The sequence below is a fragment of the Chaetodon auriga genome, chromosome 17, assembly GCF_051107435.1.
Source record: "Chaetodon auriga isolate fChaAug3 chromosome 17, fChaAug3.hap1, whole genome shotgun sequence".
In the NCBI taxonomy this organism is placed as follows: Eukaryota; Metazoa; Chordata; class Actinopteri; order Chaetodontiformes; family Chaetodontidae; genus Chaetodon; species Chaetodon auriga.
The window spans coordinates 2,166,410-2,192,476 of record NC_135090.1 but is presented as its reverse complement, the minus strand read 5'-3'; the positions used below and the strand labels follow the sequence as shown (position 1 = coordinate 2,192,476).

At 41.4% G+C, this 26,067-nt stretch overlaps 2 protein-coding genes, 1 long non-coding RNA gene and 5 other non-coding genes across 9 annotated transcripts; 1 reads left to right on the top strand and 7 right to left on the bottom strand.

The window, feature by feature from the left end:
• Positions 1–1,333: 1,333 nt before the first annotated feature.
• On the bottom strand, positions 1,334–7,101 carry LOC143334795 (uncharacterized). The gene is made up of 9 exons (XR_013078365.1): positions 7,006–7,101; positions 5,834–5,905; positions 4,932–4,959; positions 4,709–4,753; positions 4,038–4,099; positions 3,536–3,581; positions 2,579–2,640; positions 1,938–1,991; positions 1,334–1,617 (listed from the first exon to the last, which is right to left on the bottom strand). It is a non-coding gene; the product is annotated as an uncharacterized LOC143334795 (long non-coding RNA).
• LOC143335819 (small nucleolar RNA SNORA18) lies at positions 2,387–2,520 on the bottom strand. The gene has a single exon (XR_013078467.1). It is a non-coding gene; the product is annotated as a small nucleolar RNA SNORA18 (small nucleolar RNA).
• Positions 3,337–3,476, bottom strand: LOC143335811 (small nucleolar RNA SNORA8). The gene has a single exon (XR_013078459.1). It is a non-coding gene; the product is annotated as a small nucleolar RNA SNORA8 (small nucleolar RNA).
• LOC143335818 (small nucleolar RNA SNORA18) lies at positions 3,846–3,979 on the bottom strand. Its single transcript, XR_013078466.1, has one exon. It is a non-coding gene; the product is annotated as a small nucleolar RNA SNORA18 (small nucleolar RNA).
• Positions 4,328–4,465, bottom strand: LOC143335812 (small nucleolar RNA SNORA8). Its single transcript, XR_013078460.1, has one exon. It is a non-coding gene; the product is annotated as a small nucleolar RNA SNORA8 (small nucleolar RNA).
• Positions 4,824–4,895, bottom strand: LOC143335808 (small nucleolar RNA Z40). The gene has a single exon (XR_013078456.1). It is a non-coding gene; the product is annotated as a small nucleolar RNA Z40 (small nucleolar RNA).
• Positions 7,102–9,974: 2,873 nt separating the features above from the next.
• On the bottom strand, positions 9,975–18,361 carry chtopa (chromatin target of PRMT1a). 2 transcript variants are annotated; one of them, XM_076754331.1, is made up of 6 exons: positions 18,130–18,361; positions 16,193–16,282; positions 14,894–15,044; positions 14,024–14,198; positions 11,130–11,276; positions 9,975–10,966 (listed from the first exon to the last, which is right to left on the bottom strand). In XM_076754331.1, the coding sequence occupies exons 2-6, from the start codon at positions 16,255–16,257 to the stop codon at positions 10,764–10,766; spliced, it is 741 nt and encodes a 246-aa protein (XP_076610446.1). In that variant the 5' UTR covers positions 16,258–16,282; positions 18,130–18,361; the 3' UTR covers positions 9,975–10,763. The 2 variants fall into 2 exon arrangements, with proteins under 2 accessions (XP_076610446.1, XP_076610447.1); XM_076754332.1 differs by lacking the exons at positions 16,193–16,282; positions 18,130–18,361 and adding an exon at positions 15,414–15,540.
• Positions 18,362–18,438: 77 nt separating this feature from the next.
• Positions 18,439–20,955, top strand: snapin (SNAP associated protein). Its single transcript, XM_076754333.1, has 4 exons — positions 18,439–18,592; positions 19,053–19,099; positions 19,259–19,377; positions 20,360–20,955. The coding sequence occupies exons 1-4, from the start codon at positions 18,477–18,479 to the stop codon at positions 20,465–20,467; spliced, it is 390 nt and encodes a 129-aa protein (XP_076610448.1). The 5' UTR covers positions 18,439–18,476; the 3' UTR covers positions 20,468–20,955.
• The last annotated feature ends 5,112 nt before the right edge of the window (positions 20,956–26,067 follow it).

Below are 26,067 nucleotides of genomic sequence, written 5' to 3'. Positions count from 1 at the left end.
ACAAATGACTGGAGTGATATAACAGATTCAGCTCAGTGGTGCAAAGACCACAGGTACTGGTCTACACAAGCTTGTTCTGAGTGGTCACCTTCATCCTTCATCCACACATTTTTACCTGATGGGAGTGGTCTCTTCCAAGTTGACAATGTCCCCATCTTTCGGGCACAAAGGGTCACTGAATGGTTTGACAAGTATGAAAATGATATGAATCATATGCTATGCTACTTTCTTTCATTTATCACCTGTGGTGCATGTCAAGACATACTGAGCATATTGATGCTCAGTACTCATACTAAAAAAGATTTCAAAATATTGGCCTTTACATGGTATGATAGGATGGGAAAAGATGTTGCAAGATGTTGTGCCAGCCAATCACAGAAGACTCTCCTTTTCAAGACATAACCTTTAAAGGACACCCATGACACAGGGCCATGTCATTCTGCTAGTGTACATTTACTGCCACCTAGTGGAGGAGTTAAGCTGCTCCTACTGTAAACTCAGATCTGTGGTGCACCATCACCCTCTACAGGACTGTGGGCACTTCAACCTCAACTCTTATGTCTTCAAACAATAATTTAGTAAATCTGAAAGTGAGATCCCAACATTTATCATAGCTTTTCCAGCAAAGTGCTGATGACTTCCAATAACCTACTCTATCCTGTATGAACTTTAGAATGTTATGACTGACATGGCTCTTGATATGGCTGAATGCCTCATTTCCATGTTGAGCAGCAGTTAAATCCTGTATTGCAGTATTTGGATCCTGACATTATGCTAGTTTTACAGTTCCTCACTCCAGACTATGGCAGGTGGACACTGCAGACCCTGAATGCTGACCTGATTCCCTTTCCACTGTTGGCCTACCATGTGGCAAAAATCTGTATGCAGAAGGAAACTATAAAACTAGGCCCACACATCCTTTCCACATGGCATGAAAGCAACTTTTCTCATGAAGAAGAAGAATCAGGGGGAGACATTCCCCTTTATTTGTCACACACATGCGAGCACGGCACATGAGGTGAAATTTGACTTCCGCCTTTAACCCATCCTGGTCGTCCCACCCATCTTCGGTGTTCGGTGATCTTCTTGCATGTTTTTAGTGGGGGTATATTTTTACGGAGGATACCCCAGGTGAACACGGGGAGAACATGCAAACTCCACACAGAAAGGCCCTCCTCGAGCAGCAGGCACCGAAGGCATGGTGGAGGACACACCCGGTGCCCACAGCGAGATTCGAACCCAGGACCTTCTTGCTGTGAGGCGACAGTGTTGCCACCGTGCCACCGTGCCTCATTTGTTCAGATATTAAGAGACTACAACTGAGCAGCGTTATGGTGTTACTGATATTTTATTTGTTGTTTCATACATTGCACAATCCAGAATCCCCCAAAAAAGGTTGCAATACTGTAAAATGTAAACATGAACAGAAAGCAATCATTTGCAAAATTTAGAGTTGCAGAAAAACGGCGAGGCACGATCAGATGCAGTGAACACACACCGCCACTTAACAAGTTCTGTCATTTGCAGAAGTGATTCATTTTATGCTAAAGCAGGTGACTGCGGAGTCAAGTGCTGGCAGCTGTGCTCTCAGCTGGTCGCTGCGTCAGTCTGCTGCTCCTGAAAACAAAGGAAGCAAAGGTTCAGCTGTTACACTCAAAGGTTAGTTTATCTAAAAAGGTGTAAGTCCACCAATTCATCACTTTATTCTGACAATGATACAGACGACCACATATTAGGTTTACAGATGGCACCACAAAACTGGCAGAAAAGCCAAGGAAGGTCTGTTCCCAACAGGTCTTCTCAGCAGGCTGCTGGAGAAGCCCACTGGGATGGTTTTTGTTTTCTGGTCAAGTCCACAGCAAGTCAGGAACATACAATCCTGAAAGCCTTGGTATATGACCAAACCTGAACGCAGGAGGCCAACAGGCATTGCTTACAGTGAAAGGCTGTGGACAGTCCTCGCTTCATGTCTCCAGGATGGTTTCAGGAGTCTGAAATAAGAGAAATCACATTATTCTTGTAATCCAATTCCCTTATTCCAGCACATTTGATCAGTTCACTCTTTAATCTTTCCTTGGTCTTTGCAAAAGTATCATTCCAATTTCTCTGTGTGAGCATGTTCATCTGCATAGTCTGTTAGACAATTAAAGAAAGAAAATAATCCATCTCCCTGTTGATAGCATGATTTTTTTTCAGTTAGTATGTTCTACCTCTGATGATCGACTCATACATACAAAAATGTGCCATTGTTTGGCAATGTCCAGAACAGTGGACAGAACAGGTTTCCTGCAGAGAAACTGTACAGTTTGGACAGAATACTAAAAGGGGAAGTGCTTTTTCTTCCTAAATTGGGATAAATAAAGAAGCAGACTAAAGTCACCTTATCACGTGTTCTGCAGTAATATCCCACAAGGCTCATGGCAGTGAACAGGTGGGTAAAGCGAAACTACAGATTTACTGTTTGAGGCATTTCCAACGACACAGCCATACAGTTAAAGGCCTGTCAGGATAGACCTCAGCCATCACTGTAGACACCACTAATCCAATCACTACCCACAACTTTCAGTTCAACACTCACCTTTGTTGTTGAACCCTGCTGGGGTCTGCAATGATGAGGCCATCCTCTGCTGCAGCAGAAACCTGGAGAACATGAGCAGTTTATTAGTGCACCAGTTCATTCATATGAATCATTTCTGACATATGAGAGCCATTTGGACAAACTTCAACAGGGTCTTTCTCCCCCAAAAACTTTGCCTGCAGATTTGTAAATATATAACACCAGCTTGGTGTCTCAGCGTGTATGTAAACATAGCTTTTCCCAATAAAATTGCTTTGGAATTTCCTCTTGCGGGACTAATAAAGGAATATTGATAAAATGGCACAAGTTGCTAATAGAGTGTCAGGGGCTGTCAGTGATCTCCAACCTTCTGTGATGTTTCAATTTAAATGCCAGTATGGCTGAATACACAGCAGATCTCCGATCTTTAACCTGGCTTGATGCCCATTTTGTCCCACATTGTTACAATTACAAAATGATGATTTGCATCACCAGAGCATAGCAGCTTGGACTGACTGTTGGTTAACATCAAGTGTGTATGGGCTGCGATTACATACTCTGTTGTCTCACAGCAGAATATGAGAATGATATGGTGAATTTGGCTGTTTCAAAACAGTGACGTTGACCAGACAGCAGGAGGAGCGGTCATATGGCAGAGTAAGCAGCTGAATCTGCAGCAGCTCAGTCACAGGTGGCTGCTCTGTGGACAGAGGCCTACTACAACCAAGACATTTTCACACAAAAATAGCATTTTACATTTCGATGGCTTTAAAGAGGCTGAGTGTGTTTCAACAAATATACCAGGACTCCCAGCACAAGCAGCATGGAGACCAACGATGCCAGATGTTGAATTTGTCTAGCACTGACTTTTGAACAAACCAGCTGATGGACCAACTGGCTGCAGATACCACACAGTGCTGTCATTGTGTTCATCCAATCATTGGACAGATGCTGGGATGGCAGAGACAAACCACTTACTGCTGTTTCAGTTCCTGACAGTCTCATGTTCTGCCATCACCATGACCTAAAGACAAATGACAACTTTCAGTAAAAGAGAATGAATGTCACAGCTAAACAACAATAACAACAACATCCCAATACAGACAAGCTCAATTCATTGTCTTAATATCTTGGTAGCTCACTGATGTCGTTTAACTGTAAACAATTAATCAAAAGAATTCTTCAAATTCAGTGCATTGTCAAACACCAAGCTCACCATGGTGATGTGATTGACAGGTATATTACTGAGGGAGCCCTGCCTCCAAATACTGTCACCTCACTGTTCATCATGTGTTCTGCAGTAATATCCCACAAGGCTCATGGCAGTGAACATGTGGGTAAAGCGAAACTACAGATTTACTGTTTGAGGCATTTCCAACGACACAGCCCTACAGTTAAAGGCCTGTCGGGATAGACCTCAGCTATCACTGTAGACACCACTTATCCAATCACTACCCACAACTTTCAGTTCAACACTCACCTTTGTTGTTGAACCCTGCTGGGGTCTGCAATGAGGAGACCATCCTCTGCTGCAGCAGAAACCTGGAGTTAGGCAGAAGGGAGGGAGAGAGAAAAAACTCTGTTTAGAGGACCAGAAGCACTGCTACTTATTGCTGCAGGGACACTTTCCTTAATGTGCATGTGAAAAGCATCTAATAGTGGCTCACTTGCGATGTTTGTCCTGAATAATTACAACAGTGACTACTCAGAGATTCACTACAGGATCGTGGGTTTTTCTGTCTGAATATAGGAAGGATAAAGCAGCAATCTGTGTGTTTCAACAAATATACCAGGACTCTGAGCACAGGCAGCACGGAGACCAACGATGCCAGATGTTGAGTTTGTCTAGCACTGACTTTTGAACAAACCAGCTGATGGACCAACTGGCTGCAGATACCATACAGTGCTGTGATTGTTTACTAGTCTGTTACTTGTTTCCTCCTTGCTCACTGACTGTCCTGGTTGTTGTATAGATCACTGCTGATTCAGGGGGCTTTTACACGATGGCTGTTCTCTACCAAGTATCACATCTGTCCATTTATAGCAGCCACCTGTTGCCACTCCGCTTTTTGGAAATCAGATGTCACAAAAATTATTTCACTCTTATTTCTCCATTCACATTAGTTCTCACTATACACCCTCTGTACTTACATCATGTTTTTACACCAGTGCTCACGACAAGGACGGCGACGAAACCTGCAGGAGGCAGAATGAATGTGACGATGTGTTTCCAGATCCATAAGCATTTTCAATTATCAGTGCTGTGTGCTGTTCAGAGAGGCATCTGTCACTCACACTTCAGAGCAGTTGAACATATTTAGCCAATCATCATAACACTTCATCAACAATAGATGTATTCTGTAATGCAGCTTACCCAGCTGGCCTGAGGTCTTCTCCAGCACCTGCCACAGACACAGGACAGTTTAAATTCACTCCCACCAGAAAACATTAACAACTTGCAATATCTAAGAGCTGTCAGTTCTCATTAGTAACACTGCTGCAGTGTCAACAGCAGTGGGTTGCAAGAGAAATAATTGCTCTGTGCACTGTATGCGCTCTGTGGTCCACCTGACAGGACCAGAGCTCATACTGTGCCAACAAACAAGGACAGTATATCCATCATATCTATTGTCAGGGTGCTGATTAGTTTCCACTGTTCAATTCACACTTTGTTGATGAGTTCGTTGAAATAAATTGGGGCTGTGATGAGTAGACGATACTAAAATGCAAATCTCAGGTACTCTTAGCGGTTGTGAGCAGCGTTGTCAACTGGGATTGATCAAGCAGATGTAACATCACAAGAAGGTGTGACCCCGACGTATGACACTCGTGGTCCTTTAGATTTCCATGTATTTAAAATGTCGGTTTGTAAAATGCAGTGGAGAAGCAGAAACTCCTTTAGCAAACACTGACAAAACTAGTTGCTCTGTCCCTGCAGTGGAACAGAAAAATGTACAATAAACAGGTGCTCCTGCAGGTTCTGAGGTTTAATTTGAAGTGGTTCAGACAGACCATAACAGGAACATTCATTAACAGGGTATTCAAATCATTTTGCTAGCTACAAGAAGTCAAAAGATGAAGCACACACACAGACCGGTAACTATGTTCAATGATATACAAATGTACACCATACATATTCATACCTATCAAACAGAGATCTGGTAATCTGTCCATATTTACTCAGGAGAACAAAGCACTGCTGTATGAATCATGTTTCCATCCTCTCCAGTCTTGGCTCAAATGACTACACTCAAAAGTATTAGACAAAATACTAACCTCAGGACCCACAGGGGCAGTGCAAACTGTTGCATCGCTTCTCTCCATCACATTCAGCAACAAGGTCATCTCCTGCAAAAGACAGGTTGGTTTTCATGTTAAAGTTTCACTTCCCCTAGAAGCACAGTATATATCCGAGTTAGGAGCTATACATCTTTTCAGGGTATTTCATGCCTTCTCGAAAAGTGAATGTGTCAGGCCTCATTGTCACCATTCAGCAACCAACAGTGCAGAGGTGAAAGCAAAACCTGATGTTCTATTGCCACTGCTGTCCTGGGATCAGCCCACTGCACAGGACAACCCCATTAACAAGTCTGCACTGTGGCACAGTGGCGTGACTGACGCAAAAAAAGACAAAAAAAACTGAGACTATGACATAATTGGCATGATATTAGGTTTGAGATTGTCTGCCCTCTCTGATGGTATTCAGACTGTATAGAATACGCACACCCTGCCGCCTGGACACTCCGCGTGGGCCTTTTTCACGGCAGACATTTTGACTCGTCATAGCGGGAAAAGCACATGTAAAACAACTTTCGTTCATCTTTCATGACTCATTTCCATTAAGTAATCCATACCAGGGAGACAGTATGCACAATACCAGTACCCTGGAGGTAGCTCACCTAAAAGGAATGCAGCCGGTTTCAATGTATCAATCACGCACACCTCTAGCCCTGCTGGGACATACCAAAATGTCTGCTGGGAAACAGCTCTGTAGTGTTAGTGGTGAATATGATAATTAACCATTGATGTGCTCAAGTCTGTTTGCCCTTCTCATTTCCTCCAGTCATCTCTGTTACACCCTACATTAACCAGAACTAAAACACGTGTTCTATCGGGGAACAGACTTTGACTCAAGGCCTGCCCAACGACTGCAGTTAACTTGATTAATTCACAGTCGAGGCAAGTATCACTATAAACTCATGCACTCAAGACTGCCCATAACATTAAATCTTTAAGGAAACCGATAGCCATTAGAGCATCAAGGTAGCTAGCTAGCGAACTAGCTAGCTAGCTAGCGGCTAGGTTATCATGCTTACTGCGTGGTGCCCAAAATGTGAGGACGTCACGCTGCAAATATTACATAAAAGCACATAACCACGGCGACCGTGTGGATGCTTGGTGCCATGTCTGATATGACGGCAGTTAATAACTCAATTATTGCTGTTTACCTATAATGCTTGCTTTCCTCCAAGTTCGCAGAAGACACGGCAACACGAAAAGAGGAGTTTGGAATGTGCCGCAAAATTATTTATAGGTTGCGTTACGTCAGTCGAAACCGCTTTTCGACAACTAGCGTTCGTTGAGCGTACACTTCACTGAAGCTCGGAAATCTTTGCAAAATCCGTCTAACGTTGACCAATGGAGCCACAATTTTCCAATTTTCATACACATTTAAACGTATTATCTAATATTTTTGTTTAGAGGATAAAAGAGGTTGAACTTCCAACCAAAGGTTTTACTGCTTGACATTAAAATAATATACAGCATTGTATAAATCCTACCCCAGCGTTCATGCCATTTGTAAAACAAAATGTGTATGTTCACATTCAGATGATCCAAATGTATTCTTTATATATAAGCGTGTATGGCGGAGCCAGCCCACTGAAAGAAAACCTGAGCTGTGAGCTTTGTTCCTACACTTCACGTGGCATATTCTTTCAGTTTAAGTGATCTTTAGTTATTCATTAGGTTACGACGACCACACAACTACTGTGTATTCTGGGGGAGCATGTCACAGTGGTTGAGGATTACAAATACCTCGTAGTGCACCTCGACAACAGACTGAACTGGAAAACTAACATCAGCGTTGTCTAGAAGAAGGGGGTGAGCAGACTCTATTTCCTGAGGAGGCTCAGATCATTCAATGTATGCAGCAAAATGTTCGAGATCTTTGATCAGTTTGTTGTTGCCAGTGCACTCTTCTTTGCTGCAGTGTGCTGGGGGAGCAGCATTTTTTTTTTTTTTTTACAGCTGTAAAAGCTGTTTATATATTGATTGTGTTTTATTATATTATTATATTATATAATATGTAATTGTACATTATAATACATATTATATAACTATATATTTAGTTTTACTTAGTTGTATTTTTTGTTATTTTTTTCTAAATGTGTGTACATTCTGTGTTTGCCTGTATGTTGAATTGCAAACCTGTCAAAATGAGCTGCTCGGCCCCTCTGTGTTGTGTTAGGTATTACTTTGCTGGAACATTACTTGGCCCTTGCTTCGCCTAAACACTCTTTAAAAACTCCGTTCTGACACACAGCCGACTTCCCAACATGTCCACAAGAATCCATGACCTTATCATGTCAGTTGATGTGTCAGTGGTGCATAATTCTAAATGGTAAATGACATTTCTGTAGGTCTTGATAAGAAGCAACATTGTGCAGCACTTTTTCTTGATTTGTCCAAAGCTTTCGACACAGTCGACCACGATGTTTTAAAACTTAGACTTCTGAACTCTCTCAGAAGAAGCAGTTTCTTGGTTTTCAAACTATCTTAGTAATCGTTCTCAGTGCATTTAGGTATGATGGTCTATGCTCAGATATTGTATCGATCCACAAAGGTGTGCCACAAGGCTCTGTATTAGGTCCACTCTTGTTCACTATTTATGTGAATAATCTGGGTCAAAATGTGTCTAATGCTACTTTCCATTTCTATGCTGATGACACTGTTTTATACTGCTGTGCAGCATCTCTTGCACTGGCTGTTGAGCACTTGCAAAAGGCTTTTGTGGTTGTTCAGGATAAACTGCATGAGCTGAAACTTGTTTTAAATGCAGATAAGACGAAGCTTATGCTGTTTACCACGTCAAAAGCTAGGTTACAAAATGTACCTGTGGTGGTCACTGTTGATGGAAAGGAGATAGAAGTTGTTAACTCGTACAAGTACCTGGGTATCTTGATCGATGACTCCCTTAATTTTAAACCTCATGTGCTGAACCTGGTGAAAAAACTGAGGCTAAAACTGGGTTTTTATTTTCGGAATAAGTTGTGTTTTTCTTTTAATGTAAAAAAGCGTCTAGTTGCTGCAACTTTTTTACCTGTATTAGACTATGGTGATCTCTTGTACATGCATGCCTCTACCCAATGTCTCCATATGGTTGACACGGCCTACCATGCGTCCCTAAGGTTCATTACAAATTGTAAAGCACTGACTCATCACTGTGAGTTGTACTCTCAGGTAGGATGGCCCCCCCGGCGACCCGTAGGCTCCTACATTGGTACACCTTTATATATAAGGCAATTCTTGGTCTGCTTCCATATTACCTGTGTGTTTTCATTACGCAAAAAAACACCGGGCAGTATTCACTGCGTTCTCAGGACCTCTTTATGCTCTCTGTCCCAAATGCTCGGACTGAAATTGGGAAAAGGGCTTTTGGGTATTCCGCACCCTCAGCCTGGAATTTGTTGCAGAATGATTTAAAACTGAAGGAGCTCGTGTCGTTAAATGTTTTTAAATCTAAAATGAAGGACTTGGAAGCAGTTTCTATGGGATGTTGATGTTTTTAGCTTGACGTTTGTACAAATTACTCCCAGAAACTCTCGTCTTGATTTATAGATAGTTTTTCTTTATGCAAATTTTAGTGCTTGTGAATTGTATTTTGTCTCCTTGTGTGTCTCTGTCTGCAACTTTGTGTTTTTGCTGCTGCCCGTCTTGGCCAGGTCTCCCTTGAAAAAGAGATTCTTAATCTCAATGGGACTAACCTGGCTAAATAAAAAAAATAAATATGAAACAGAAAAATCATTATTTTTAGGTTTGTTTTTTCTGCACATGCCTCATTTTTATTTGCTTGTGATTTACTGGATAATTTTATCCTATCAGGCCTCCAAATTGATGAAAACTGAGGTAAAGACAATCTCTCACCCAAAGACATATGCAAATGAAGAAGATGATGGGGATGACATAAACCTTGCTCGGTTGGGAATTAACTTCTTAAAGCCATCATATATCCAATTCCACCATGGAAGAATCAAATTTGAGCTAAACTATTTCTGACTTTACCATTTCTGGCTAATTTAAATATTCACTCAGAGAAACATAACATTTCAACTCACTTCTTCATTCGCTCCGTGCTCAACATTTTACTCAAGGGCATTTAGGATTCATACAATTGACAAAATAAGGGAAATCACCATTTTCATTTTAATTAAAACTTATTTTACTTGCTTTGGGTAACGTCATACAAATGCTCTCAAGCCCAAGTTAAGAATGCCAGCACTCCTCCGAAGAGCGTGGACAGGTGGAAGATATGGAGGACAGAAAACTTCAATGTGCTACCCCTTTTAAATACAAAACAAAGACGTGGATTCTTGGCACAAAACGCTTTCCTTACATTCTTTTTAACAAATATTTTGGGAAGGTTTTGCACTGCAATGTTTCCAAAATCCAATCTCCAAAGGTCTGTGCACACCAACACTAAAATCTAATTTAAAATAAAAGTAAAAAAAACAAACACAAAAAAAGATGGACTTCAACACAAAGTTCCTATCCAAAGTTCCCTGGATCACTGACCAATTTTAAGCCATTACAGATATCTGTTCTAAGTGTTTCTCAGGTTGTATGTATTTATAAAAAAAAAAAACAAAAAACAAAAAACAAAAAACTAAAACAAAACATTAAAGTCAACTGACAGCAGGGTTCGTTAATATTTAAAAATGTCCCCTCACACAGTTATTCCAGAATGAAAAGGGTTTTGTTGGAGTGGGTTGATGCAGAATTGAGTCATGGTCGAAGCACATTCAGGCGACGCCTTGATTTCCTGCTGTTCCAAAGCTAAGAATCCTGGACTGCCACCGCTCATCTTAAATTATCAACACAATTTCTCAGCACATCAATCTGGTGTAAAATACACTACACTATGTGTGAGTTCAGCTGTACAGTTCTGCATTGACTCTGCGTGCTTCTGCTTCAGAATTCTTCAGCATCACTCCATGCTGTCTGGGTCTGCCTGGGCCATGTAGGCATCCAGTTCAGCATCCAGATGACCTTTGGTCTTTGACATGTAGGCATCCAGCTGGTTGTCCAGTTGTTCACGGGTCACAGTTGGTCGGCCAACACCTCGGCCCCGCCCGCGGCCACGACCACCTCGACCAGCAAAACCACCACGACCTCGCAGTCCACCACGGCCTGTCCAAAATACACAGCAATGGTCACTGGATAGCATTAAGCTAGAGACAACAATTCAATTCATCTCAACAAGTTTGAGTTACTCAGTTTTGACTATGCTAATTCAATTAAAGTAATTGTCTTCACACTTAAATAATTGAGAAAATGAAACAGTCATCCTGACCTCTGGCTACTCCCCCTCGTACTGCTCCTCGGGACAGAGCTCCTCCTCTGCCAGCAGGTCCTCCACGATGGCGGCCTCCTCTGCGCATTGCCAGACGGCCAGCAGAGCCACGGCCTCGCATGGAGGCCCCTGTAGACACTCGCTTCCCTGTGCAACACAAAGTAACATCATCACTTCATGCAAACCCAAACAAGATGAAAAATCTATATCCAAGATTGGGAAAGTCGTGGAATGCTCCAAAAACACCTGTTTGGAACATTCCACAGGTAAACAGGTTCATTGGTAACAGGTGATAGTATCATGATTGGGTATGAAACAGAACTGAATTAAAAACACCATCTGGCTAAAAATGCCTCATGTTGCTTTTTCTTCAAAGAAACACTTGTGTGTTATGGTTAATATACTGATTTTGATCAGATCAGAAGCTTATGCATATAATGGTTTAAGTCCCATCACACAACTCAGTAAACAACTTGAAATGTTCACTTGATTTTTCTTTGAAGTTGTTATGGCTGATACAGGCAGTGGACGTGTAATAACACGGTGATCAGTTGTTTTTGTGAACAGTCAAATGGTGTGTCACTTTAACTTGTGGGATAGCAAGTCTCCTTTCCTTTTATAAAGGATGGTCTTGTAGCCTATGGTCAAGGAGATATGACAAGAAGCAATGAAACACCTTCCCTTAGCAATCGGAAAATTCAGAGCATAAAAAAAAAAGTTTGGGCACCCCAGGTCAAAACTTACTGTGAATAGTCAAGTGAGCAGAAGATGAACACTGGCCTGTTGCACTCGCAACACACAAGTTCTCCCTTAAGATAAGGTGCAAAGTCTACACCAAACGATGGGCTGAAAAGTTTGATATTACAAATGTCGATGTTTGGTTGCATTACAGAGTGGTTAAGGTTCATCTCAGAAAATGATTAGCACTTCCTGTGACAAATCAGTGAAAAGCACCATTCTTAATGCAATGTTTATTTCCTTATTGCTGCCCATCTTTGAACGCTCAAGCGATAGTGAAGAAGCTATTGGCTAAAAATGGATGACATTTATCACCAAGAAACAACAAAAAGGTACACAAACTAGGACAAAGTACTATGATCAGGTGATAATGATACAACCCTAATGTAAAGTTAGTGCAAAATAACAACAGTAAGCGTCATCTACACCATGGGGTAATAACAGTATCTCATTACTGGGCAGATGAAAGTTGGAATGCTATGATGAACAAATAATGATACACTGGAAAAGCTGTTAGAAACGACCCTGTTTATCTGCTTGTCATCTCGATAGCATTAATGTCTAATGTCAAATTTAGTCAACAGCTCTGCTATTCTTATAATATAGTGTTGGCATTAGTTTGTGTACTGTTACAACAATGCATTGACAACGAAAACAGCCAATATACTTTGCCCCACTTCATCCTCCAAATTTTCTCACCTTTCAAAACACTGCACCATACCAATTGCTACATTACAGAGGACATTACACCTACTATGGGCTAGGTAAAAGATTTAACTTATACCGACATTAGAACTACTTAGCTGCTGTAACCCTTAAAATGTTAGCATGTGAACTAAGAAACTCCAAGATACAAATTACTTTGAAACTCAGGTACGCTTGAACCTAAACATAACTGGTTCAACCCTGTGCTGACCTCCAAAAGGCATAAACCTGAAGAAAAAACATTCTTTTTAACATTTTAAGCAAGATTAGCATATTATTGTTGTTTATAACAATTCAAGAGTGAAAGGAGAAAGAAGTACTATGTAAAAGCTTGGGCACCCCAACAGATCTGAGCTCTCAGATAACATTTACCAAGGTCTTAGACCTTAATTAGCTTGTTAGGGCTATGGTATGATCACAATCATCATTAGGAAAGGCCAAGTGATGCAAATTTAAAAGGTTTATATTATAAATACCCGACTCCTCAAACCGTGTCCCAACAATCAGCAGCCATGGGCTCCTTTAAGCAGCAGCCTTGCACAAATTAAAATAACTGATGCACACAGCAGGCTTGGTAGAGGTCGAGTTGAGGTCTGGAATACCAAGAACACTTCTTGAGAGAGCTGCTGACAGGATTGCTAGAAAGGCAAGTAAAACCCTCATTTGACTGCAAAAGATCCTCAAGCTTTAGCAGACTCTGTGTGGTGGTGCACTGCTCTACTGTGAGGAGACATCAACACAAATATGACCTTCATGGAGGAGTCATGACATGAAAATTTTCCTGTGTCCGCACCACAAATGTCAGAGTCAGAAGTTTGCAATGGAACATCTAAATAAGCCAGACGCATTTTGGAAACAAGTCCTGTGGACTGCTGAAGTTAAAATAGAAAGTTTTTTTATGTTGCAGCCAGTGGCACTGGGATGGATGCAATTAAATACCAACGAAGTCTGAAAGCAAAAATCACACTGTCTGTAAAAAAGCTGAGGATGACTTCTACAGAAGGACAAAGGACCTCAAAATCAAAAAAGCTGAAGACTTTGCCATGGTCCTGACAGTCCCCTGACCTAAACATCATCAAAAATCTGTACACAGACTTCAAAAGCGCAGTGTACGCAAGATGGACAAAAAAACCTCACAGAACTAGAAGCCTTTAGCAGGAAGAATGGGCAAAAATACTCCAAAAAAAGAACTGAAAGAGTCTTAACTGGTTACAAAAAGCCTTTACAAGCTAGTTATTTACAAGTTATTTTGAAAAGTGACTTTATTCCTTTCCTTTTAGAAATCACGTCATCTTTTACTCGCTTAGCTATTTACAGAAATTTTGCCCAGGGGTGCCAAGACTTTTTCATGCCACTGCAGACACTTGCACAGCATTTCACTCCGTCGGGAACCTTCTTAAGCAAAAAAGACAATTTGACCGTAACTACTGTGTACGGCTGTGGACACACACCTCTCAGGGACAGAGCTCCTCTCATTGTGCCTCCTCTCGCTCGTCCTCTGAGGCCTCCCCGAGCCATTCCTCGAATTCCTCCTCGGCCTCCAACAGGTCCTCCACGCATCAGAGCCCCGACAGGCCGACCCAGCCTGGCCTGGATGTTGCTCTTCCCCAGGCGCTGCTTCAGGCTCTGACACAAGTTATTTACAGATGCAATTATAACAAAATAAAATGATGGTGGCCAATCCTGACTTGAAGTCATCCTACAGCAGATGGTTACAGGGGCTCAGTGATGGTCTAAGGCTGCATTCAGATGACAGTAAGCCTGTGTGAAAAAACCCAGCCCTCTCATTTATTTGAATGGGCATATACATCAACAGCAGTGTTGTCAAGTCAAGGTGCCAGTTAAAGAGTTGCGCTAGGTTCAACTTCAACTGCAACACAACTCAATGTCATCCGGCGAAGTGCTGCATAGGAAAGTCATATATACAAAAGGCACGCTCATGTTGGATTATCTTGTAATGTGAATGGCGTATTTATGGTCTTTACCTTGTGACTGCTATGACCAAAGACATAAACTGATATTAAGTCTGATATTAGGGTAGTTCACCAATTTTATTGTTCAGGGTTAATTTAGCTGTCATGTTTAGTACTGCTAAGGCAGCGAAAATAGCTGTAGATACAGACTCTAATGAAAGATGCAAAAATTCCCCATCCCAAATCTCTGCATTACTGAGAAGTCTTGGCTTAGACAAATAAGCAGAAGGTCCATGTTAGAGAGACCCGTCATTACCTCTTTAAACTAGACAGCATCAGTGCAGGTCAGTCTACACTTAACACAGCTCTCCGTGTTAAAAAGTTCCACTGACACATCTTTGCCCTCACCTGCTTGTGATTCAGAGCAGCTTGTACTGATGGCCGGTTCTCCATCTGCTGGGCCAGCCGGCGATTACGGGCACTGGCCAAATGCTGCTGTTGCATGGTGGCTCGAACGCTTACTGCAGTAGGCTGCTTGTTCTTCAGCATGTTAGTGAAGCTTTAGAGGTGGGAGGGAAAAAGAAGGAGGGAGTAAAAGAAGGGGACAGGGGATATACAGAGGAGGAGGAGGAGGAGGAGGAGGAAGCAGGTTTCCACATCAAGTCATTTCTCATATCATGGGTGCAGCCACACAGACTGTGCTGGCTCTTCTGTCATGTAAGGCTTATGTTCCACTTGCTGGCACTCATTTTCTCTCTCAATCATATGACATAAGGCCAGAATGACTGATAGCTGAATTAAGCATATGTTCTAACAAGCACAAGAAGAAAGGCAACCTGAGAAATAAAAGAAACTGAGAGAGCAAAGATAGACTGAAGGACAGTAGCAGAGAGAAGGCGCCAGAAGAACAGCACAATTTGCCACTTACAGGCCTCCAACTGACTTGCTGGGGTGTCATCATGCTGCAGCAGCAGAGGCCCTGGACATGAGGAGTGCTTGGCCACCCAGCCACTTACAGCATGGACCGTGACTTGTGGTTAAACCACGGAGTGACTCAAAACAGGGAAGGAGAGATGGGAGGGGGAAGGGGAACTCTCTGTCACGTCCAAGCTAGGACTGAGTATCTGGTCCTTAATAGATATAGAGCAGAAAGGAGAAAGACAACGACAGAACAGGAGGATAAAAGGAGCATGTGCTTCTCGTCCATTGGTTTGAGAGAGAAAGCTTGAGAGGCAGAGAGGATTAAGAGGTGCCTCATCTCCCTGGTTTAGTTTAAGCCTTCCTCTCCCCTTTAAAAAGCGTATACTTTATGTATACTCTGCTGTGTAAGTAACAGGGAGCAGGAGTGCCAAGGCATTTGTAGGACAGTGGTCTAGTCCAGCATAGGCTTACCAAGGCTTACCAAGTTTGACCACTACGCTCTCCCTTTGTCTACATGTGTGCACTGCTCATGCAAGATATTGGGCCCAGGGAAAGCCCCCTGGGCCACACATTACAACCACATTTAACTCTGCCGGTGCCTTGAAAAATGTGATGGGACCAATAAAGTTGAGTGAGCAGTGCACACACTATGGAGAGTCAAAATAGCATCCATGTCGGGTCCGGTTCCCAACAGTAGCCTTCTGTAGGGAGCACTAGAACCTTCACAAGCCAAGGCTGGCCCTTGCATCTGGTGTTTAACTGCTGACAGGGTGCGTGGCGCCTCACCGCTCATTTAGGGACACTTTGGTGGTGCTTTTCAGGATAACTTTTTGGGAGGAGGCTGCACTCATTTTGACAGACTCCGTTTGCAGGCTCCTAGAAACAGGTGGGAGAGAAAATGAAACAAGGTTATCTGGTAGTCCCCAGAATGGATGTAAGCAAAATTTTGACTGCAATAACATACAGTATCAGTGTGGACATTTGACTCAACATTACGTGTTAACATACTTTCATTGGAGGCTACAAAAGGTATTCTGATGTATCAGATTAATATATAATCAACATTACAGATTTTCAACTGTTCATCTAATAGACATTTTGACATGTCATAAGAGGAAATTCAAGTGTGTGTAATAACATTAATGGTGGCTGTATTCCACTCAGGGGAGGTCCTGGTATTGTGCGTGCTGGCTCACTGTAATATCTTACTGGGGTGTCCAACAGAACTTAGCCACCACTAATGTTATTAATTACACCTGTGTCTTTCCCACTACCACAAGTCAAGATGCATGTTGTGAAAAAGGCCTGTTTAAGTAGCTTGATGCTGCCTGACACTCAAAACAGTTTTGTCTTTCAGACAACAAAGGCTGGTAATAGATCTTAGGTTTTTTTTTGTATCTTTGATTAGATTAACTCAACAGTTCTAAAGAGATCGTGAATCTCTTTACAGAAGGGCCACTGAATCGGTTTTCACCGTCTGTATTACTGATTGGTTTAGAAACCTATATTTGTCCAGTAATATTAGATTGGGAGTCTTGTTAGAATTGTCAGTACCATCTCTTGAAGGAGTCAGGCCAAGCTTTTGGTCTTTTATAACAGGCAGGTCCTTAGGATGGCTAATGCTATACTGAACTGCCATCCAACTCCAGAGGAGGTCTGAACCACTGTCCTCAGGCCACCGTGTCAGGGCAGCTGTTCAGAGGATGAAAAGACTCCATTTCTCTTTCATTCTAAGCACCACGCCGCATTCTTTGCACTACCCTGGTCACATTTCACACACTTGCATGCTAACATATTTTTACATGTGATTTATTGTTGATGTTGTCCTTTTGTATCGTGAATTCTCACTAAATAACAAAAACAAATCCATAACAAATTTACCCCAGTGGAACGTAACCTTGAATGTTAGAAGCAAAACCAAATTAGATTTGAAAAGGAATTCGAAAGTAGATTTAATAAAATGCTATCAAACGTGATCCTATGCTGTAAGCACAATTGCTGGGGTAAACATAACTAATGAACAATTGAAAATGTCTTATTTATAAAACACTGTAATTGGTGTTTCCGTCTCTGTCAGGGTGAGTTAAATATTGAATGCTAATCAGTGACGTTAATTACCAACCCCGTGTCTATGGCTCATTTGATTGGCTCACTCAGTTCAGGAACGCTTCCAAAATCCATTAACACCACCATCCGTTTCAAAGAGACATTCCGATCGCACCTTGAATTGAGACTGATTTTTTTTCATCGGTCAATACCTTTACTAAGCCCTTCAATCATGCAGACTACTACCAAACACATAATATGTACCTAATCACAAGGTGGTGGGGCCTGCGCATTACTGAGTCGGTCAGGTGAAATGTTGAGCAGCTGCTTGGTCATATATCATTAGAGCCACCATGTTTATTTTCTCCGCTCTAGATGAAGCCGTAACGTTATCGATAAATTTGGCTCTGAGATTAGAATGCATGTCTCGATACTGAAGACATGTGATTCAATCTGTTAGGAGCCTAGCTTCGTTCAATAAGGTGGTACAGGATAAAGAACACAGAGCATCCTTTTCAAACTTAACTACCTAGCTAACACAAACAAGTTTGCGAGTCGGACCTGCACTTCAAATAAGTCTTACAAAAGCGGCCTACATTCTAGGTTAAGTTATTTGCGTCTATTTACGAAGCTCAACTAGAATTCAAATGTTTACAAGTAAAGCAATATTTACTTACAATGAATGTTGCGTCGGTCGAGAAAAGCCTTACAGCCAGCTAAAGTTAGCTTTAGCAGCTAGCTCGTTCCAGCACGGTGGGGCGGCCGTGTGGGTGTCCTTATAGTCTTCTCTTTTAACAAACCTGCGATATGCTAGCTTCCTAATTAAATGCTGTAGAGTAAATGAGCAAAAAGTCGGGTTTTCTCAAAATAATTGTAAAATGCAAGAGACAAGGTTTTGCGGCGCTTCTCCCTGAAATGGTGCTGCTAGCTAAACTGACTGTCCTCGGAAAGAAAATGGAGAAGCTCTTATGACTCCGACGTGACCGTGACGTCGTTTCCTGTCTGGCTGTGTTGATTTACTGAAATGGCTGCAGCGGCTCTCGTAGAGACTTCTTCAGGTAAAGATGCTATTGCCGAGGGTTTGCTCGACCTCCTGAAACCAGCTATCCAACAGCTCGACTTGCATGTACACTCAGTCAGGTAAATTTATTGAATCCTTTTTTGCTGTTATTAATCACAAGCTGTTGCTGCAGTCCGCGCTAGCTAACATTAACTTCCGCCTGGAAATCCCTTCACTGTCTCGTGACTTTGCAGAACATACGATATGGTGGTGTTTAGCATTTTCTCCCTCACGTCGAAGATGTTGCTTTTTATACTTATCAGCCAACTGCCCTACAGGCTTCATGAGCCGCTATTGCCCCGAAATCACTGGTCAGACATGTCACATGTCACAGTGTGTTCACAGCTGCTGTGTCTGACATGAGCTTTGTTTTAACAAAGACCAGCATTGTCATGTCGAGGAATGTTTGTTATCCTGTTTTTAAATGATGAATAAACACAGAACGCGCACAGCTATTTGCACTTCAACTGATGTTTTGCGCTGCATTCTTGTCACATCTGTCTTCCCTCTGGATTAATGCCATTCTTTTATTCTTTGCAGAGAAAGTCAGGTAGAATTAAGAGAACATATAGACAACCTGGCCACAGGTAATTTACTATACAATGCCTTTTAAATCCCTTCCTCATGTGGTTTGCTAATTTATTATTAAATTGCCTATATCTTTTTAAAAATACATATATGGTACATAACGTGTTTGCTAACCGTCGATTTGCTTTCATGTGTCTTGTAATGGACGTTCTTTGCAGAGCTGTGCAGGATAAATGAACATCAGAAAGTAGCTTTGGACTTGGACCCATATGTAAAGAAGCTGCTGAATGCAAGACGCAGAGTGGTGCTGGTAAACAACATCCTGCAGAATGCTCAGGTGAGTGACAACCCTTTGGTGTAAAGTTGCACGAATCAGTGTTTAACAGTGACTTTGATTTACTCTTGCATCCCCTTTTGTGTTCTTTGTTTGGGGAAGCAACCTCTTTAAATGTGTATGTTGCACATTACACATTAATGATAAATTCATTCATTTGAATTCTTTATACAAACCCCGGGCTTTAATAGCTCATATGTGTTTCAAAAAAGTTTCTTGCCCATGTTCAAAACTTTCTGCACAAGCAAAACATATCTGTGTCATAGAATGATTTTTAGAAATCACAGACATCTCAACTATGTTATTGAAGCTCACTGAAAACAAGAATACAGTTTAGTCACGACTATTAAAACATTGATCAAATCTATTAGAGTTAGACCTTTTTCAAGCCTCTAAATAATTCTGAGGGGGGAAAAAACATAAAGCTCCAAAGTTTAAATCTACACATAAGCCATGACAGTTGAAATCACATGTTTAACATAAAGGATTGCTCTTACAGCTCCCATACTAAGCAAAACTGTTCAAAGTAGATCAGTGCTCTGTGTTTACAGAGTGAAATTGGACTTTGAATGTGAATTTCACTTAGTTTTACCTAATATCAGACCTCGTCTCCCTTTTCCCTTCTGGCTCCTCCATGGTTATAAACTGTGCATAATTTCTTCATCTTTTTTTTTTTTTTTTCTTTCAATTTTATGGGATGTTACAAGCATTGTTTTTGAGGATGCATATTGTCACCATCTGCTGTACTTTGTCAGAGGCATTGCTGCATCAGTAAGCCGTATTTTCGTGGGTCATCAAAATGAAAGTCCTCATGCTTTCATGTACAGTATGTATTGAAGGGGACATGTCCCCTGTGTCCCCCCTGAAATCATGTCATACTAGTACCAATCACTACCTTAATTATCAACTTTAAAAACAGAAAAACACATGCAAGCTAACAAAGAGTAAAATAATACAAGCAATAACATAAATATTCTTTCTCCAGGAACGCCTGAGGCGGCTCAACCACAATGTGGCCAAGGAGACGGCACGAAGAAAGACCATGCTGGAGGCTTCAGGAGTGTTCACCTCGCGCTCGCCCAGTAAACCCTGAGCTGCCTCCTTCTGCTTTGCACAGCAAATACTGTGAACATTTACTCTACGTCAGTACAGGAAACTGTAACAAGAAGAGGACAAGTCTTCCTTTGACTTTTAGTTCACTCTTTGCCTAATGGCATGTCTTTGCACTGCATTGTTTGATGTTGTGTCACAATAGAAATCCATACTGCTATCTGCTTAGCGTTAGCTGCAAATAGGTTATTGTCTAATCCTAAATATGACAGAAATAGCTTTACACTATCACCAGGTCATATATACTACTTTACACACATGTAGCCACCAACAGGTGAACGAGTGTTCCTGAATCCTGAGGGACATTTGTTTAATAATTCATATACATAAATAACAAAAAAGCTGTAATGTCACTCAGTATGCAGGATACATGACAGTATTTGACTTGATTAATCTTGTGGACCAAAATAACAGATCCTTGTTTCTCTGCTGGAAGCACTGTCCAAATGCAAAATAAAACATCAGACTGTCTTCATGCCTTCTCCTACTCTCTGGCTTTGGGAAATGGTTGTTCATAAATGTGAGCTGGACCTCTATGAAAGGAAAGTCGATAGGACTGTTATTTTGTCACTTAGCATTGGACTAGCTTGCCTGTGGTTTAGAACAGGTCCTGCTATGTGTTCCCCCTGCTTTGATGGACTGATTTAGGGGTAGCAGGCTGAAAATCACAGAACTTCCTTGTTGTGGGGAAACAAGTCAATGTGATGTGTGATCTTCTTTTTGTACTGATCACAAAGGGAACTGTATCTGACAGTAACATTCTCAGCTGTCAGGATTTGCTTTCCCTGCTATAATGGAGGCAGTTTTAAGACAAAGATAAAACTTGCATTTTGATTTTATTTTCATCTAAAATGTTTGGCTTTACTCATTAAATTGTGCTGGAAGGCTACTTTGGACAGCAAACCATCAGATACACATAATTTACTTTAAACTGCTGAACTTGAGAACAGAGCACTCTTGTGGCCAAATCACACAATTGCATTTCTAAAGAAAACTACATACAAAGGTTAGAAATTTAAAAAAAAAAAAAAAAAAAATGACAGCAATTGCAAATTGTGACTACAAAATTACAGATTGAGTGCACATTTCTTCCAGGGCCAGACTTTTGAGAATGAGGGCTTGGGGAAAAGTGATCTTGATGAGGAGACAGAGTTTGAACATGGGGACAGGGCCAGGTTCAGGTCAATTCTTGGGTAATCTCTATTAAAAGATATCTCCATATGAATGCAGAAGCTGGAGTGACAGGGTGGGGTGGAAATGGCATCGGCGTTTGAGTCAGAGAATGAATTTGAAAATGAAGACAAATACGAAAATAAAAAGATGTACAGAGAGTAGTTTGAATGAGTCCAGTCGGTCAATAAACAAAGAAATTTAAGAAGTGAGGATGTTGGCAGAGACACAAACAGAAAGGATTTTTAAGAATCCACACAAAGTCAGCAAGTTTTTAAGAGGGAAACTTGGAGTTGTTCAATCATTCAAGATTACACGGAGTGGGTTGATTGTCATCAAGTGTGTGTCAAAGACACAGACACATAAAGCCTTGCTGATTTGGACAAGTTGTTTGCTACAGTTGGTGAAAAAGAGCTCCTCTCAGATATTTCAATTGTCAGGAATATGAACATGTCGCTGCAGTTTGTAGTGGACTCAGAAGATGGAGGAGATGTAGGAAAGAACATTACAAAGAGGAGGAGTGCAAAGAAGATGAAGAGCAAGCAAAGTGCCTGTACCGTGAGGGAAATCATCATGCTGGGTCAGCAAAGTGTCCAAAAAGCAGTGAGGAGATCACAGTGAATAAGTTCAGAGCAGAAAAGGGTTGAAGCTGCTAAGAGAGTAGAGAGAAATGATAAACTGGTGGCAGTGCAAAAGGAACTGGAGAAGAAACAATATCTGCATGGACAAGAGAGGGTTTTTGGCATTTATTGTCATGGTTATCAATAGTCCTTTTGAAATGCAGGGGAAGGCAGAAAGGATCAAAATTCTGCTGGATGCTGCCAGGAGATTCTTGTGACATATCTATAAGATCTAGATCATACACTGAGGGAAGGATTTACAGCAACTCAGACAACTGGGTCTGTCTTATAGAATGGACAATGTTGTGAATGGGACCAGTTTGGGTGGACACTGTGGAAACTTCTCACTGTGAAGCTGTTACAATCCAGTAGGTGGCAGTAAGATAAGATAAGATAGACTTTATTCATCCCACAATGCGGGAAATTCACACATTACAGCAGCAACAGGACAGAGTGCAAGAAGTCAGAGGACAAGAAGACAAAAAAAATATTGCAGAAGTGTTATATACCCTATGATAATTTACAAAATATACAATACATACACACTTAGGTAATTTAAAAATGATGATTGCACATAAAAACAGAGGAAGAATGTGAGATGTGATCATGTGAGATGTAATATGGATTCCAACTGCTTAAAAATCAACAGAAGAAGTAGAAGAATGTGTGGCTAAAGGACAAGATTTTTGTACTGGAAGCTTTCTGGTTTCCATTTTCAGTCCTCTCCATTTTTACTCTCAGGCGATTCGTGTTCTTTCCCGCTTTCAACATTCTTCATTGTCAACCCTGGTATGGCCATGCCTAACGTAGCTTATAGCACCAACAGCTGACAAAACTATGTGTGCCTAGTCTATTCACTCCAAACCAGTTTATGGAAATGCATTTCAACATTTCAAATTTTGCTTAAGGTTTGCTTGGCAATAGATGGAAACATGGCTACCGTGGAGAGCAAAGGAGGTGTCATGTTGGTCAAAATGCAATCTTGGAACCCGTCGACGACTGTCTGACAACGATTTTTAGTTTTTTCTTAGCTTTTTAATAAATTAATCTGCATTTATATGCTGATATCTATTTATACAGATTAGCCAAAATGTTGAAAAATTGTTGAATTTGATAGTCAAGTTGCTAATTGGTTGTTTGCACATGACATCACATCACTCTTTTGTTGTGGCACAAACTGCAGATGAAGGGCCAGAAGTGATTTTCTGCATAGGAAACACTATAACACACGCTCAAAATGCCTATGATTTACCATGAGGAGCTTTTATTGAGTTCCAAAAGTTGTTGTTCATAAGGGTGAAAAACGTAAGAAATTGACTCAAAAAAGCCAGAAAAAATGATTTGTTGACTGTCTGTGGTCAGGGGGAGCCAAGTCGGATAATGGTGGAAATGGTGTAACATTAGCTTCACATAAGACAGCTGAACGTAAATACCGTACCCTGTCTTGTTTCAAGATGATCCACGTCTGTAGTGGCGTTTCATGGGACCTTCATGAGTGGTTAACCTAGCAAACAAGTGTAACATAAACGTCAACATTCAGTGCCACAGCTCATAAAGTTTGCTGCTTGGTTAATCCACAGGACAATAAAAGCTACGCACCCTTGAAAAAGTAAAACAGCAGTCATCCCGGAGCACTTTGGAACTGAGGTCATGGACCCAACCACTAACAAGAAAGTTGTTTGCCTCCATACTTTTGTCTGCTTTCATGTGTTTTCTAGAGTAGAACAATGTCTGAATGAGGTAGTTGTTGTCTCTACTGCCTAAGTAGCAGCAAAACTCTGAGCTCAGTTGAAAAATCACTCCTCTTCATAAAGTAAGGGCCACATATGTTTTGACTTTCAGTTAATACCTTTCTGTCGTAATTTCATTGCAGTTTTCACTTCTGGCCCTTCCATCTTAATTTAACGTCACATGACTGCCGACAACTTACTGGACTGTCTTAACCCAGACATCCATTATCTGGATATCCACTAGCTGCACCAGAAGCCCTTAAACAAATAATGAAGCAAACCACTTCAGTGTAGCATCCCCTTACGCTCTAAAAAAGAGAAATTATAAATGTGGACTTTCTCGATTAAAACGGATCTGAGGCATGGTTTAAGTCAGACCTCCGGTAAAAAATAATTGATAGTATTTTAATAATATGGGGTTAATTGTAGGGAAAACACAGACAAAATTCTGACAATTATTTTAGTTTAGTAAGTAGTTTAGCGTTACTTACTCAAACAATCTCTTTCGTTTAAACCCAGGTAAATGTTTAAAATAATATCTGTCTAATATTTCTAATATCTTTTTATTTTTGGAAAGTAAATTCTCAATACATGTTAAACTGTATGCACGTCTGTGGACAAATTGAACATTTTCCCATGTTGCCTGCTCTGACCTGACAAAAGTACTTTAGGTTCCTCCAGCTCTTGTTTTCTGGTTTGGTCCAGATATGCTATGAAAGTAATGGAAATCCATCTGGGTACAAGGTGGGGAGGGATGGAAGGGTTAAGAAGGGAGTATTGAATGATCGAATGGGGAGGATTGAATGAGGGATGTTATTGGGCGCAGTGAGCAGAAGGAAAACTAGGTAATGTTCTTAGTCCTCCTTGTTTAACAGTCAGACACATCAAAGAAGACGTGGCTGATGTCCTGAGGTGACAATTCAAGGTTTAAATCAGAGGACGGTCTCCTTTTATATGGATACATTCATCTGGGTGCACAGAATCCAGGAAAAAAAGGTCAAAATGTAGAGTAGGGGGTGAGATTTCCAACCTATCTGCTGAGTTGGGGAACTGTAGTTTTTATGGTTTCTGAGACGCTAATACTTTTAGGGCACATGAGGAAGAAGAAGAGAGAATAATCTTTGCAAACACAATAGGGTTCCATCAGCTTCACTGCTTGGACCTCTAATTAGGAAATAACAGACCACAAAGTAAAGAGCTGCCATCTGCCTATTATGGGAGATACCTTAACTGCAATCTTGGCATATTGGAAATGGTCACCAAAATTTTTTCTCTGGAGACATGAATATCCACATTTCAAGGAAAAGCATTATCTGTAAAATATGGAGTCATGGTCCAAAGTGTTGGGCAAAGGAAATATTTACTGACAGCTGCAATAGAGGAAAGGGCTCACCAAGACCTGTTATGATCAGCCGATTGTCCTGAAATTAAAAAAACATAAATAAATGCTTTTTCAAATGCTGGCACACGGGCATCAGTGTTTACAATTATTGGCTGCCTCCATCCTGTTGAAAGTATATATTTCACAGTGAATTACATATTATGAGACTAGAAAACTTGAGGAAACTGCTATGCAAACCGCTAATTGTTTGCTACACATTTGTAAATTATGTAAGAGTGAACTAACATTAACACTTAACTTGAGGATGAGCAATCACAGCCTAGAAAAGGTGGACAAAGCCGGGAGCACAGGCTAAATCACAGAATCGGTCAGAGTTTTCTTAACTATGTTAACTCGGACCATGGAAGGATTGCTCAAATAACAATTGCAGTTCGTGTTCGTGTGTGTATGTACATGTGTGCGCGCGCGCACGTGTCTGTGTGTGTTGGGAGGCGGGGGGGGGGGGGGGGCGGTCGAGGGCGGGGGGCGCTAATCTCAGCGGCGCCACCTTAAAAAAACAGTCTCGCGGACCTGTCAATCTAGACGAACCAGACAGACTCTGGCTCGCGGCCCTACTGTGAGACCTGCTACGTGATTGGCCGAGAGCAGTAGCCCCTATGAGACCTGACCGCCTATTGGCTTCAGCATGTCGAGACACTGACGCGCACGACGTCTCTCCTCT

Bases quoted from the DNA above. Each gene is read 5' to 3' on its own strand.
- snapin (XM_076754333.1), top strand. From the start codon at position 18,477: ATGGCTGCAGCGGCTCTCGTAGAGACTTCTTCAGGTAAAGATGCTATT. The intron at 18,593-19,052 runs GTAAATTTATTG...TATTCTTTGCAG, and splicing joins TTGCATGTACACTCAGTCAG to AGAAAGTCAGGTAGAATTAA. The intron at 19,378-20,359 runs GTGAGTGACAAC...TTCTTTCTCCAG, and splicing joins ACATCCTGCAGAATGCTCAG to GAACGCCTGAGGCGGCTCAA.
- chtopa (XM_076754331.1), bottom strand. From the start codon at position 16,257: ATGAGTGCAGCCTCCTCCCAAAAAGTTATCCTGAAAAGCACCACCAAA. The intron at 14,199-14,893 runs GTGAGGGCAAAG...AACTTGTGTCAG, and splicing joins CTGCTCTGAATCACAAGCAG to AGCCTGAAGCAGCGCCTGGG. The intron at 10,967-11,129 runs GTCAGGATGACT...TATTTTGGACAG, and splicing joins ACGAGGGGGAGTAGCCAGAG to GCCGTGGTGGACTGCGAGGT.